Below are 15,229 nucleotides of genomic sequence, written 5' to 3'. Positions count from 1 at the left end.
GGCTTTCAACAGAACGATCGAATCAGCGGTCCATCTTTCCTTGAAATCCACGCAGGAGGGATCCTGTCAGGTTTGTGGACAGACAGCCATTCTGGCTCTGCCCTGGCAGATGATCAGCTGTGCTACAGCGGCTGTCGCACACTCCTGTAACCCCAGGCCGCGGAGAGGACGTCTCACAGTGAGACCGAAATGAAGCGGCTGTTTGTCTTACCCCGTCGGAGGGCCGCGTTAATCTGATAAAGAACAGCAGACTGTTGCCGCGCTGTGCCAGGCTGACCCCACGCTGCACTACAGGACGGGGAAAGTAGGCCAGAGCGCTCTGTGTTCAGCGCATTTAGCACAGTGTTTAGCGGTATTGAGATTAAAGAGCCACGCCCCAGGGAACGGCAAAAACGTACATACATACGGTACGTCTGGTAAAGGAGAGCGTTCGTTATGGCTCGTCTCCTCCCCATCACAAAGTACAGCATCACGACAACAGGACTGCGAGAGACGGGGAAGCAGATATATAATTTACGACTCTGCCTCTCTGACTGCTTCAGCATCCTGCCAGTCATCAGAAATCCCTCTTGCTCAGAGTGTAGACTGTGCCTGTTCATCATATACACTGTTCATTAGTGTTTCAAACAGCACCGAGCTAGATCATCCCTGTCACAGCCCAAAACACAGAAGCCAAAGCAGCTGGGCTTTTACTCTGTGACCTGCGACAGTCTTTTTAAGGAGAGATACGGGGAGTTTAAGAGTAACAGACTGCTCGTGAGAACCTTTGGCTGTGTCTAGAAGGACCTGGGAATGATTTACAAAGGCAACAGAGCAGGGCTTTTGTTTCTCAAAGTTCCTGTGCACGCGGAACATAAACACTAAGTCCAGAAACCGGAGGAGTACACTGGGGAGATGGGACTCGACAGATCGGTATCGGCGGCTTCTTGCCCGCAAGGTCCTTTTGCTCACAGCCAGATCAGCGGTAATGTGTGAGAGGAATGGAATGTGATAGGATAATAAACAGCCCCTGGGAGGCTGCCTCGGCTTCAGGTCTCTGCTGCACGGCTTCTGCAAACACACCTAACAGAATTTAGAAACAGTTACGGGACAGAGATGCTTCACAAACTCCAACCACAACTACATCATATCTGTTCCATTGGAAAAAGTCACCGACAGCGTGGGTGATGTTACACAAGAAACAGGAGATGGTGTGAAAGGGGAAGCAGAGCTGTGATGTTCAGTGTAAAAACACCAAACTAAAGTTCATCAGTTAAGCAATCATTTATCATTTTTACAATTTACCCTATATATAGAGGCAGGTCAAACAGATGCTGCACAGGAGCTAGTTATATTCTATTGTGTACTATTTTACAGTCTATTCTATATTCTATTTTGCACAGTCTAAGGAGTTGGACCAGTTTTTTGCATTTCACTACAAGTTGTATACTGTGTATGTGACAAATAAAGTTCTTGAATCTTGAACCTTGAATTGTGTCAAAACACCAGACACTGGCTGTATCCTGACACACTGTACTTTACCAGATGGATCCCAATCAGAATTCAGCAGCAAGCCCATGATGATAGACGCCGTGGGGTTGAAGAACCAACTCCTGCCCTTCAGAGTGACAAAGAATATAGCAAAACTCGACCAAAATCACTGCAATATTTTAGATCAATCCAGACTGTGAACTTTGCCAGAGAGAAGAGATGCCTCTGTGTCAGCACCCCCTGGAGGATGCATACTCAATACTCCTCCACCTTAGAAGAGGGACCTCTGAACAATCATTTACTGATGTGTCCAGCACTTAAACCGATTATAGCTAACCAATCTAACTCCGCTCTGGTTGTTTTTGAGTCTTGAGCATGAGGCTATTTGTGACCCCTTGGTCCCCTGGGTCATACACAGTGAAGTCCGGAGCTGTAAATACGAACAGGATCCCTTCCCTCCAACTTTAAATATTTTGGGCAGGGAGGATGCGGGAATAAATAGCCCCGCCGTCTGACACCGAGACGCTCTGGGAGGGGATGTTTAAACCGCGCTCCTCAAAACAAGGGAAGCAAGACGGGGCGGGGCGGGGGGGACAAAGGAAGTTCCCATGGACAATAACAAGAGTGGCGTCCCTGTCCTCCGGAGATAACACAACAGCAGGGTGTCACTGTGCGGGACGAGGATGCCCCCACCCAGAGAGTGCAGTCCGGCCTTAAACTCTGACCTCTGACCTCCACACCCAGATCATGAATGCTGCTGCTTTCTGTGCCTTTCAAATGCCCAAAACAGGGCCACTGCATTGCACAGACCCGCAGACACGGCCAGCGGCACAATAAACCCCAGAGAAAGTGATCAGCTGGACATACAGAGCATCTGGTATGTCCAGCCAAACATTTTTCCCAAAAATGCATTGCCTATCATGTAGTGACGTTTTCTCACACAACATCAAATTCAGTTCAAGTGCAAAGTACTGCATATGCTAAAGGATAAATGTTCTGCTAATGACACATGAGACTGACAGCATGCACATAACTGTTGACAAGAGATATGTTTTTCTAAACAGTGCCAAAAAGATCAAATGCAAAATTTCAGGTGTACTCAATAACAACACTAGCTTTGTGTTTTACTGATTACCCTAGACATCCACACTGATTCACAGATCCCACTACAAGCAGATTTAGCTGTGTGATTGAGTGATCAATAACACACACACAAACCTCATCGTCATTACCATCAGCGTGTTCTCCTGTTCACACGGGTCAAGGTTTCTGACAGTTTTCAAAGCCTCTCCCTGACTTACACTGAAAGGGTTTTTTTTTGTGTGTGTCTCTCTAGCGCCCCCTAGCTGTCCCCAGCGAGAGATGGCAGATGCAGACACCAGCAGAGCTGTGCTGCACTGAGGCTCTGAATGGCCCCCATTGTCGGGGCTGAAGCAGCAGAATCTGCCGTCTCCATCTGCTCCGGCGGAGCACATTCCAGAAAACGACGGCACACTTCATCTCCGCTGCAGCTAAAGGTCACAGCCTCACGCTGACGCTGGAGGGGGCGCTCTTCAGACCTCCGTGCCAAAGGAGCGGGAGGAATGAATATGATGCTTTTTATTGGGGTGGAAGCTTATTACGCATTACCTTTTAATGATTCGCACTTGTGAATTGATACATACATAATCACTTAAAAGTGGTCACAAAAAGAATAAATCACCCATAATATAACAATGCACCATCTTGCCAAAGAAAAGAGAGTATGTTGCTACACACATAAATATACACAGCACGCTCTCTGTTCTGAAATAACAAAAAAACATTCCTCTCCAATGGAATTCCACGAGGAGGCTGGTATGGTACCTATTCCTTTCAACAGCACCCTCTAGAGGACATGTTCTAAACAACAATGTTCTCAGCACCTGGTCTGTCAATGATTAGTAAATTACATAATCTGGTTTGTGGATGGCAGGGCAGGTGTGTGCTGAAGTGTTTGGGGTGTTGGAGGCGTGCGGAAGTTTTACTGGACTTGAGCGTGCTCACAGCTGCTCGTCAGAGACTGTATGGGCTGTTAACCCTGCAGTGACCGATTAAACCTGCGCTGACCCGTTAACCCCGCGCTGACCGGTACCGCCCCTACCTTTCCCCGCAGGGAAGAAGCAGTCCATCTCCACACTGCTGCGGGAGTGAGACACGCACAGGGTGCTGCTGGGCACCAGGCCCTCCTGCGGGGGGCTGCGGTCGGTGGTCCGCACCAGGCACCAGCCAGGCCGGTCGCTCGGCCGCTCCAGCAGCTCCACCGTCTGGCCCGTCTGGATGCTCAGCTCACTGCTGCAGCTGGCGCTGAAGTCCTGGAGCACCACTGTGAGCTCACAGCCTCCGGAGAGCTGGGGGGAGAGAGAGAGAGAGAGAGAGAGAGAGAGAGCACTGTGAGCTCACAGAGAGAAAGACAGAGAGCACCACTGTGAACTCACAGAGAGAAAGAGAGCACCACTGTGAGCTCACAGCCTCCGGAGCGCTGGGGGGGGGGGGGGGGGGGGAGAGAGAGGGAGCACTGTGAGCTCACAGAGAGAAAGACAGAGAGCACCACTGTGAGCTCACAGAGAGAAAGAGAGCACCACTGTGAGCTCACAGCCTCCGGAGAGCTGGGGAGAGAGAGGGAGAGAGAGTCATTGAGACAGACAGACAGACAAAAGGGGAGAAGGGGAGAAGGAGGCACGGTCCATTTCCAACTCCATCACCCAAAGAAGAGGTGTGTAGCATAGTGGTTAAGGAGCAGGACTTGTAACCGAAAGGTTGCGGGTTCAATCACTGTTGCTGTACCCTTGGGCACGGTACTTAACCCACAGTTGCCTCAGTAAATATCCAGCTGTATAAATGGATAACATTGTAAAGAACTGTAACCTATGTAAGTCGCTTTGGATTAAAGTGTCTGCCAAATGAATAAATGTAAATGTAAGAGGAAAATTCTCTCACATCTCAGACTGTCTCACCGTTTTCCTGCAGCTAAACAACTTAAACACTCCAATCCAACAGGAAGACAAACAGATTCCTTTGGGAATGACACTTATACTGGATCTGATTACTCTACTTCTCTGCCCTGTTATACAATTCCTGTGGATATCTTTAGGGTGCGGCCAATATCACTTTATGGCAAGTGTTTACGGTCCTTTATTTTCAGGTCTCAGAGTTAGATAAGGCTGACATCAGCAGGTACTGTACAGCACACCCATACAATAAAAAAACATATCAGCTGTCTTCTGGAAATATCTCATAATTAGATCATGGAAAAATTATTACGTCTGTTGGTTGGTATTGATACAGAGGGGCAAAAGCCACCCTTTTAAATCCCAGAGTTAATTATAGCACATACCAGAACAGCACGGTTATACAATTTTGAGTTTAATAGCAAGCACCATTATGCCAGAACTGAACTGATTCCAGTATACCGGCTGTAACTGTCACTGCAGCATGTTAAACAGCATTCCCATCAAACCTAAGGAACACAGGAGCCATGGTAAGATCTGAAGGACATTTGATGTATAGGAAATGATGACGAGTCCATACAGGCTACACCAATGTCACGTCACTTGGAAGCAGCATCACTTTCCCTCAGAGTGCATGGGAGCTCTTTATTTCACTGTTGGACTATAGCAGTCTGTGGCCCGTGAGGGAACTCTCAGGAAACCCCTCCAGCTGACGAAGATGACACAAGACTAAGATGGGTAAGGCACCTTATGGTGATGAAATGACTCGCCCACTCATGTCCATCTGTGATTTCATCAACACAAGGCTCACAGAGGCCATAAATGAATCTACTGGAAAAGCTAGGAGGACAGTATTGAGCAGTGACATTTATTAATGCTCAGCCTCCCCCCTCGCTGGTGGGTGACCCCTTTACCTCTTCCAGGAGAATAAAGGACATGTCAGTTTGCATCCCTGGAGAACAGCAGGAAGTGACAGAGGCGGAGACAGAGCAGATGACTCAAGGCCAGGGGACAGGTCAGTACAATCAGACCCAGTCGATGCTCGAGGTCCACAGCCAACAGGGTTGTACTCGCTTGTCAAATTTCATGCTTTTAACATGACTGTTAAAAGAATCTGTAAACCTGTGGTCACATTATCAAATCCAGGGAAAGTTTGCTTGGTTGGCTGCAACAACTAGGTATAAATTTCTTGTCAGGGCACATAACTTGGTGTCTGCATTATATGCCCAAACAAACTCCTTCCATCCTCAAATACTTACAGAACTTTGGTGGAACACATCAGACGCATGCAGTGAAAAAGAATGAAGAGATACACTACCCATTGTTTATCAGAGAATGACCCCAGGTGGCCCTTAGGGCGAAGATGGGGGTGGTCGGCAGGACTGTGCTCTTTGGTGGCAGGTGAGGCTGTAGGGGGAGGCTGTAGGTACATGGTGGAGTCTCCCAACAGCGGGACACCAAAGGCGGGACACGGCTCTGAGGGTTCAGCTCACCTGAGGAAGCCCTGTCTGGCCCAAACGCCTAGCAACAGAGTGCAGAGTTACAAGCAGCCAGAAGATCAGAAGATGGCACTCGGTGTGTGTCCCGTTTGGCTTCTTCCTGATTGTTCCAGAGAGCTCCAGTCACTCCTCTCGTAGGGCACAGAAGCCAAAAGCTGCTGCTGAAATAAACTCACACCTCACTGCCACAAAGCCCGGCTCTTTGCTCTGCATTCTCCACAGAGGCTGTCTTGCTCTGTCTCCCCACAGACAGCCACAGTCCCGGGGAGCCACAGACAGCTGGTGTGGTGCCAAAATCAGGCTGCAGACGTCCCTCTAAAGACAAATGCTGGTGAAGTGACACAGCAGAGCGTGATGAAACCGCCAGCACCAGTCCGCAGAGGCGGACAAGGGCCAAGCTGGCAGGAAGAGCCAGGAGCTACTTTCTGTCCTTTCCTGCGTCTGTGCCACTTGCTCCTGCTGCTGGGCTCCAGCTTTAGCATGTCTCTCTCACAGTGACACACGCCGGCTGCCCCCAGCCCAGCGCCGACCAGCTACAGCTCAGCTCATTCCAGCTGACTTGCACAGGGCACCCGATCTAGTTTATAAAATCTCCTGATGAAGATGCAGATTTGGTCTGGTGTGTACAAAAGGAAGCACTTTTTTCTCTATAAATATAATTATATTAATATAATATATATGATATATATATAACTATATCAGTAGACCCAGATGAAATGAAACCCTTTCTATAACCCACCCCTCATACCTCTGTTTTCTTCTACATCCATCAATGCCATGTGACCTCTCGTGGGCATGACCCCGTGACCCCTGGCCCAAACGCCCACTGCAGCTTTGTGTCTCTGCCCCCCATTTCCCCCCCATCTCCCCATGTGACCCCAAGCATGTGACCTACTGCAGAGCCTCCTTCTGGAACTGTCTCCTGAACCAGAACACAAGGCCCAGAGCAGTCACTCCGTCTGAGAGACTCTCTTGAATCTGAACATGTACCCAGAGCAGTCTGTTTGTCCGAAACTCTCCCCTGAACCTGAACACATAGTCCAGAACAGTCTCTCCATCTGAAAGTCTCTCCTGAATCTGAACATGTACCCAGAGCAGAGCCTCTCTCTGAAACTGTCTCCCGCTGGCAGAGAGGAGTTATCTGCTGGGACACATGAAAGAGAGATCAGGACAAACCTCAGTAAATTACATTTTAATGGACCCCAGAGAGGAAGAGGTCCGTCCACTGATACACATTTGAAGCTGAACCACACTTTCCTTAAAGGGACCGTTGTTTCAGCAACTGCAGCCACTGAAAGGTTTGGTATGAACAAATTAGAAAACAGTTCATTAATTTTAAAGAAAGAATGCCTCCAGGACATGCTTTGGATAAAGGCTCCAAGATGCATATCAAATCAAAACGCAGTCAAGACTGAAGCAAGACATTTGATTTTGTACGGAATTCTCCTGTGCAATAAGTACATAAAATACTTTATGCCAGGGGCAAATGCATTAAAACAGTCAGAGGAAAAAGAGGAGAGAGAGGTTTGTCGATGCTGGAAGGTGTAAACTTTCCTCGGGAGAGCGGATGAAGGACTCCCATAAGCATGGAGTAGGTTTCAGTTTAATGTGCTGCTGTGTGTGGATGCACAGGAACTCTCACTGAGTCACCTGATAACCAGCCTCACGCAATTAGTGACTGAGAATTCTGACCAGGCTGCCTGTCACAGACACACTTTAAAACTTCCTGCAGAGCGCAGTCCTTCAGAGCTCACACGCCGCAATGACACACAGACTGTGATTCATATTTAAACAGCTTTTTTTCCCCTAAGGACAGCACACACCCACAGGCTCATCCAGCAAAGTTCATGGACCCCACAGAAACCCCTGGCGGCCAGCCTGTGGTCAGGCTGTTAACTCTGTGAGGGCTCTTGGTTGGCCGAGCGCTCCCAGCTGGGGAATCCATCATTTCTCCTGGCGCAGACGGCCCGGCCGCTCCTACTTCCTGTCCACCTGCTTTCACTTACTACCCTGACGTGATGTCATCGCTGTTTACGCACTCACACTAGCACTGGTCATGTGACTGCAGAGTGTGCTAAAGGTCCACAGTGATGTAAACGGTACAGTAAAACTGGCTGTATGAAGACCAATTCAACTGCACACGCTCACTAAAGACCAATTCAACTGCACACGCTCACTAAAGATGAATTAAACTGCACACGCTCAGTAAAGACCAATTCAACTGCACACGCTCACTAAAGACCAATTCAACTGCACACGCTCACTAAAGATGAATTAAACTGCACACGCTCACTAAAGACGAATTAAACTGCACACGCTCAGTAAAGACCAATTCAACTGCACACGCTCAGTAAAGATGAATTAAACTGCACACGCTCACTAAAGACGAATTCAACTGCACACGCTCAGTAAAGACCAATTAAACTGCACATGCTCAGTAAAGACCAATTAAACTGCACATGCTCAGTAAAGATGAATTAAACTGCACATGCCCAGTGGATCCACCAAGCAATGTGCGTGCAACAAGTAATGATATATGTTGGGATTTCTCTCAAAACCGAGTACAAATGTCAATTAGCGTATTCTATTTTTTCATAAAATAGACAAGATTCCTCTGTTTCACTAAAACAAACATTAGTCTTAACCACGTTTGTCCTTTTGCTTTGTGGCCATATAGACCTGCTGCATCTACAGCTGCCCACTGCCAGCACTGTAGATGAAAACCGCATGAACTCCTCCTTCCCTCACACCTGTCCTGTTCCCACATCAAGCAGCACCTCAGCCCTGCGTGAGCGGGAGGAAGCACAGAGAAAATGAGAAACTCCTCCGCCAGGCCATTCCTGGGACCTGTGCGTCTGGCTCCTGTAAAAACACTTAAAATTCAAATCTGTGGAGACAGTGCATTCCCAACAGGCTGCTGAGTGTTCATTTAGCAGGGCACCATCACAGAAACAACAATGGCAGCTAACGGCTCTCATTTTAATTATGACATCAAAAACACACCAGCCAATGAAGACTGGCCTGAACTGAAACCTGGCAAATGTGTCACCATGTGGGTGAGGGTTCTGACCAGTCCAAACGCACGCTGTTCACTACAGATGGTGCCCCTGAAATATCCTAAAAATACTTTGGACACAGAAACACCGGCAGGTCTGCTTTTAGCAGGACTTGGAGGCGCATGTTACAGAAGGCCAGCAGGGTCTGATGCCTCTGAGCCAGGTTTTGAATGGCTGAGTCACCTCAGGTGTGAATGAGATGCTGTCTGAGAGAAGATCCAGTAATCCAGTAAGGGATGTCAGCTCATCTGCGTATTGCTGGGGCACAGACTGGGGCTTCCAGAAGCACAGGCACTCCTCAGACTCACCAGAGAGGGGTCCATTCTCTGGAAACAATCAGTGTCATCCACTACACGTACAGACACACACACACACACACACACACACATAAAAACACAAGAGAACAAACTAGCACAATTTATATGGCAATTAAAGTGTACAGCATGTTTCTGGACTGCTGGAGGGGACCAGAGAACAATCCGCATGGAGACAGAGATGGATTTGAACCCGTGACCCTGAGGCTGTGAGGAAAAGGCACTACCCATGGTTACCCAAATTTGGGCTGTTGGTAACCACTACAGAGAACACGCTGTACAGACTTATAAAAGGACAAAGTATGCCCTATAAGGCCTGTTGTCTTGGCCACTGCTTCAAACAATTCATTTTCAAATACTTCCAGACTCAAAATGTACCACCGGCTTCAGGCCCCTGTTACATTTCTGCTCTGAATGATAACTGGAAGGTAAACTACTGATACTGTCCGAAACCGCCCAGTGGCCTTGAACACCCCCGGGGGAAGAGCACCCGGGCTGACAGCAGCCTACACGCTTCTCTGAGTGGGGAGAGTCTGCTTTGTTGTTGTTTTAGATTTTAAAAATGTTTTACAGCAACGATGCAATGTGCTAACACAGCCTTTTAAGCAAGCAGTTCCTGTCATTATGGCTTTTACAGTGGCACCCACTGCTGATTCACTTAATATTAAATGCTGTTTAAGCATTAGTCTTCTTAAAAAAAATAACCACCGTTTATGAAGGGGTGACAACCCAAACACCATCGTCTAACTGTGGTCATCCTGAAAACATGCTGTCCACAGTAGTATGGGCGTGGCCCTGTGTTTTTCAAGAAACAGTCGACATCACACCCCGCACAGAAAACACGAGCACGTTCCAAGTGTGACCACATATCTGGATGGAAAGAGGACACACTCCCTCTTCCTAACACTCCCACTCCACAAAACAATACTCCCTCTCCACCCTCAGTCAGGGCCTTGCAAAAACATGGATTAAGACAATAATATGAATCTAAATTTTGACTCAGTAAAACAGCAAGAGGACATTACATGAAGAATTAAAGAGAAATGAAAATGAGGATGCCAACCATGTCTCCAGTAAAGAAGCTGAAAAATCATTAATACGGCCAGGGAGCTCACTTGAGCAACATGAACACTAAGCACATTGCGAAATTCACAAAGGCAAAGAACAATATAAACAATGGAATTATTCCAGACCACTTCAGGAGGCGATAAAGCCACTGTGATCCCTCTCTGCCACTTCCCAGCCTGTGATACAGAGATTCCAGTGAAAAGATTCTTGTCTACATCAGAACTTAAGAAATACTCAAACCTGAAGCATTTGGTTTCCCATCCCAACAGCCATTACTCAATACACACACACACACACACACACACACACACACACACACAAACACACACACACACACATGCACATCCTCTGTTTATGCACACAAACAGACATGCACATATAGATACATACACTCACTCTCATGCATACACAGACACACAGACACACACACACACAGACACACACACATGGACACACACACGGACACACACACACTTGGCAGAAAGCCTGTGTAAGCACTCAGAGTGGAGTGTGGCTCTCGGTAGCCTGGGTGGGATCATTATTTCTCCCACTGAACAAACAATTATTTTCTATCCATTCAGCTGCACTTTCCTGGTGCAAATAAAAGGAAGCATGTATCTGAGTGATACTGCAGCCGCCACTGGAGCCCAGCAAAGCTCTGTGTCCTCTGTAAATAGCAGTCTCCAGGCCGCGCTCTGCTCAGATCGTAATTACAGGCTGCATGCCGCGGTATGACAGAGCTGTCTGTTACCAACAGGAAACGGTCAAGTGGCTGCCGTTCCAGCACGGCGCTGAATTACGCTAAATGGAAGGCCGTTTCGTCACGGGCGTAATTAGAGAGGGACGATGCCTCTGTCATTCTGTGCGGCTGGGAGGTGGGCAGCAGCACGAACCCCCCCAGCTCTCACTCTTTCTGAGAACTTTCCGGCAACACGGTTCTACTCTGAGGAGTCGTTTTTAGTTTTAGTACTGAATGTAATCGCGGCCACTCATAAAGTCAACTCAGATGTGACTCAGACATCATTAAACACCCTCAGGTGTTCAGGAATCTTCTGAGTCAAAAAGAAAACAGTAACGCAGATTCGGTTACGGCACCAGACCCAGCAGAAAAGGCAGGTAACTACAGTGCACCACACCACCGCTGATCATCAGATACTATTAGACTGCCCAGAATGGCAAAGCCCTGGATATAAAACAAACTGTTTTAAAAATGTAACAGGTATACTGCTGTGCATAAAAAAAGTCTGTAATAAGGCTGTGTGTGGTGGGAACTTGTGAATGCTGTATTCTGCACCCCTGCTGTAATGATGGGGAGAGTTAGGGCTCAGCTGTGTTACTGGCTCTGTTTTCTTTAATCCTGTGCTTAGGGCAGGGGGAGGAGCCAACACACTACTGCGCACTGATTGGCTGTTCCAGCCGCCCTGCTCAGAGTCACATTCACCTCCTCCACCACCTGTTTTTCTGTGCCGTAAATGTCATCCCCGTGCAGGTTCGTGTGTCCCGGCCAGGTGCGGCCAGAGACGTCCTTCTCACCACCACCTGTGCTGATCGTGTCACCTCCAGGGGGGGGGGGGGGTTGCTAGGAGATGGGGGGGTTGGACAGTGGGTGCCGGTCCCATCCTCTCTAAGGATAAACAGGTTAAAGAATGCTCAGGGGTTCGGTCACTGAGGAGCCAGGGGCCCCTTCGCCATGGCGATGACCCCATTGTGGGGTTTTATGTAACTGTTCAGCGGGGAAAATGCCAAAAGGAAGGGCAGCCCGTCACCCTGGCGCAGGCGGCCGGAGACGAGGGGCAGAGAAGCAGAGAGTGAACACAGCCTGCGAGCGGGAGGCAGGAGGCTGGAGATCTGCTCCTACTCTGGAGATTCAGCACACACCCTCTTCACCTCTGCATCAATCCCCCAAAACAAAACACTCCTTCAAGGCTCCTCCCTTTTTTCAACCTCCTGCCAAATTCGGCACATCTTAGGAGGAAACATTAAATTAGCTTAATACTACAAATCCAAATCACTCATGTTTCATAAATGCAGAGTCAAAGAAACTACAGAGTTCTTCTAAAGAGATTCTACAGAGATTTTTCTAAATGCTGGTCTTTACCTCTGAGTGCGCTGTGCACACAATCTGTCGGTACATCAAATGCTATTCACATGCGGGGCAGTGCCAGTGTAGTCGCTGAGCTTTGGTGTTTTATGATGTAGTCGTTTCATATTCCTGTACTATAAACATCTTAAGCTGGACCACAACCAAGCCTTTGTTACATACCCTAAACAGGAACATTATTAACTTATCCTGGCAGTTCTGACAGTCCACAGTTTAAATGTAACTGTTTCTGTTGCACTGCAGTTGTTGCCCGAGCATCAGGTCTGCGGCGTTATCTTGTTAAATAAGCTTTAATGGTTTGCTTCCTGTTCACAGTCCCAGCTCTAAATGTTTAACTGTTCCTCTTCTCCACAGAGCTTTATCATTATACATGCTTTCAAAAACAGCTGTAGCTTTCAGACAACAGGTATTTCACTTTCCAGTCATCATAAAGACCGTCTTTAAAGCACATTTTAAAAAGGTACATTTTTAACAACTTCATGAATCATATCAGAAGGTTTTCCAAAATATTCTGACATGGATCACACAGGCAAAATGGTAAGGCACACATATAAGAGTCCCTGAAGTATAGTGATCTTCAACAGACAATGTATGGTTTTTATAAATTAATCCCAGTACCAAGCTGCCTTTGAACCAATAATTTAAAAAAATATTCTAAATATTCAACAAAGCTTTTGTAAAGGTCAGAAACTAGCACACCATGTTAGTTTAAACTTTACGTTTACATAAAAGTTTACATAAAATTAATGTCTCCTCCATCTGCCAGTCCAGTTTCAAAAAACATCTGTGCTGACAACTTTTTCCAATTACTGACGGTTCCAGAGAACACAGCGTGTTACTAAGTACTTCCAGCTAAGCTCTAAAAAACACCACACCTTAAAAAGCCAAAGTCTGAAAACACACCAGCATTTCAACTGTCAAACTTTCCTGCCACTTCCCCTCCTGCACGAAAGCCATGCGCTCTTACTTACACGACTGCTCTCCTTGGACAGTTTGAAGCTCATCCACTTGGGCATGGTGGCTGTGCCTCTGAGAGAGGACTGCTCTCCAGTCCTGACCCTGCAGCCTACTGAGACACAGAGGAATGCTGGGATACCTGGGGTGGTGCAGCTGTGAGCCACAGTGAAGTACAGAACGCTATCTGAGAGAGAGAGAGAGAGAGGGAGAGAGAGAGAGAGAGAGAGGGAGGGAGAGAGGGAGAGAGGGAGGGAGAGAGGGAGGGAGAAAGGGGAAGAGATAGAGCAAGAGAGAGAGAGCGAGAGAGAGAGGTAGGGAGAGAGAAAAGGGGGAGAGACAGAGCGAGAGAGAAAGCACACTGCCCAGCCGTCCTGCCCTGAGCGGGAACACCCAGATGTCAGAGCAGAGGAGCACGAGGACGAGCTTGTGACTCGGAGATGCAGCAGTGCGCCTCAGAATGAGGTTACTATGAGAGCGTAGGGTGGAGGGGGTAAGGGGGCTGACTGTCTTAGCTCTCTGATGAAGCAAGTCATTCAGTCCCCGCGTGAATGGGGAGTATGAGAGGCTGCAGAAAAATATGCCCTTTGTAGCCGAAGGCAAAGTGTTAACGGGAGGAGACAAGCTGCCTGCACGTGAACTTTGACCTTTCGCGAGCGCACACAACCCTTGCTCTTCATCTGACAAATAAAAACACAGGACCATGTAATTATAAACCCCCACAGTAAGTGTGGAAAACCCCTGAGGCGCTAAATCGCTGAAAACAAGATGTTTAACGCCGTTTCAGCTCAGCGATCAGACGCAGTGGCACCCAGTGTCTCTCAGCTGTACTGCATCCAAGCGCAGCGTTTTCACGGCGGCTTCGGCCTCCCGGGGGTCTCAGTAATCACATCCTCATATTGTTGTGCTTATTCCACCCGAGACGGAGTGGGTGGAGGCAGCGGACTGGGGAAATAAGAGGCTCACCACAGAAACTACCGTCTAGAACGTTCCCTTTGTAATTACCAGCAGTGCACAACGCGGCATGGAGACGGCAGACAGAGGAGCCCCGGCAGACAGCGCCGGTCCTGTCCACAGGGCCAAAGAGGCCCTCCCACCAGGCAGAGCGGGGGAGAGAGACGCAGGTGGGCAGGCGAGGCTCCCGCCTGTGACTGCGCCCCCCGGGGGAAACAGCAGGATCTGCAGGGGCCCGTTTACAGCGACCCGTTTGCTGGACGAAACAAACCCTGCTGTGTGTGCGCTGACTCGGCTGCGGCCGCCCTGGTGCTACTGCTGGCTGCCCACAGCCGGACGCGCGGAGCAAAGCGGAAGGGCTTGTTTCTGGGGGCTGATCCTGTTTCTCATTTTCTGCTGGTGCTGAATAAAAACAGGCGGCCGGACACCAGGGTCCTATTCTTAGTCTCTGTCTGGGGATCAGTTTGGGTTCTCCCCTCAGAAGCTCGCTCCTCTGCTAGGCTTGCATGTCTGCTGTCTGCGTATCGGAGCATAGACCTCCTGCCAACATACTCCCATCCCTCTGAATATTACTGATGAATGTCACACATCACCACATCACCATGGGAACTGATTACTTTATCTGTAGAGGTATCAGCTCAGGTAAAAGACTCACTCACAATATTAAGTGCATCATTACAAACAGGACCACTACTTCCTGAATGTACTATATACTACTTCCTTACATACATCCATCCAACTGCAACTATTTGTCCATTAATGTCCATCTCTCCATATCACTACCTCTGTCTATTGATCTATCATTAGATCCTGTATGTAAATAACTTGTGAAGTGAAGCGCACC

At 48.2% G+C, this 15,229-nt stretch overlaps 1 protein-coding gene across 2 annotated transcripts in view; it reads right to left on the bottom strand.

Annotated features, from left to right (window-relative positions):
• Nucleotides 1–15,229, bottom strand: part of LOC118788763 (kalirin-like) — a 160,240-nt gene that overhangs the window by 25,492 nt on the left and 119,519 nt on the right. Inside the window, exons 1-2 of one of the 2 annotated variants that reach the window (XM_036544812.1) lie at nucleotides 13,449–13,485; nucleotides 3,593–3,839 (exon numbers count right to left, since the gene is read on the bottom strand). In XM_036544812.1, the coding sequence (XP_036400705.1) occupies nucleotides 3,593–3,839; nucleotides 13,449–13,481 (280 nt within the window). In that variant the 5' untranslated portion in view covers nucleotides 13,482–13,485. Of the gene's footprint in view, nucleotides 1–3,592; nucleotides 3,840–13,448; nucleotides 13,486–15,229 lie in introns of those variants that run through there. The other variant, XM_036544814.1, reaches the window with a different exon arrangement.

This window comes from Megalops cyprinoides, chromosome 14 (assembly GCF_013368585.1).
Source record: "Megalops cyprinoides isolate fMegCyp1 chromosome 14, fMegCyp1.pri, whole genome shotgun sequence".
NCBI lineage: Eukaryota > Metazoa > Chordata > Actinopteri > Elopiformes > Megalopidae > Megalops > Megalops cyprinoides.
This window is presented reverse-complemented; position numbering and strand designations above follow the sequence as displayed.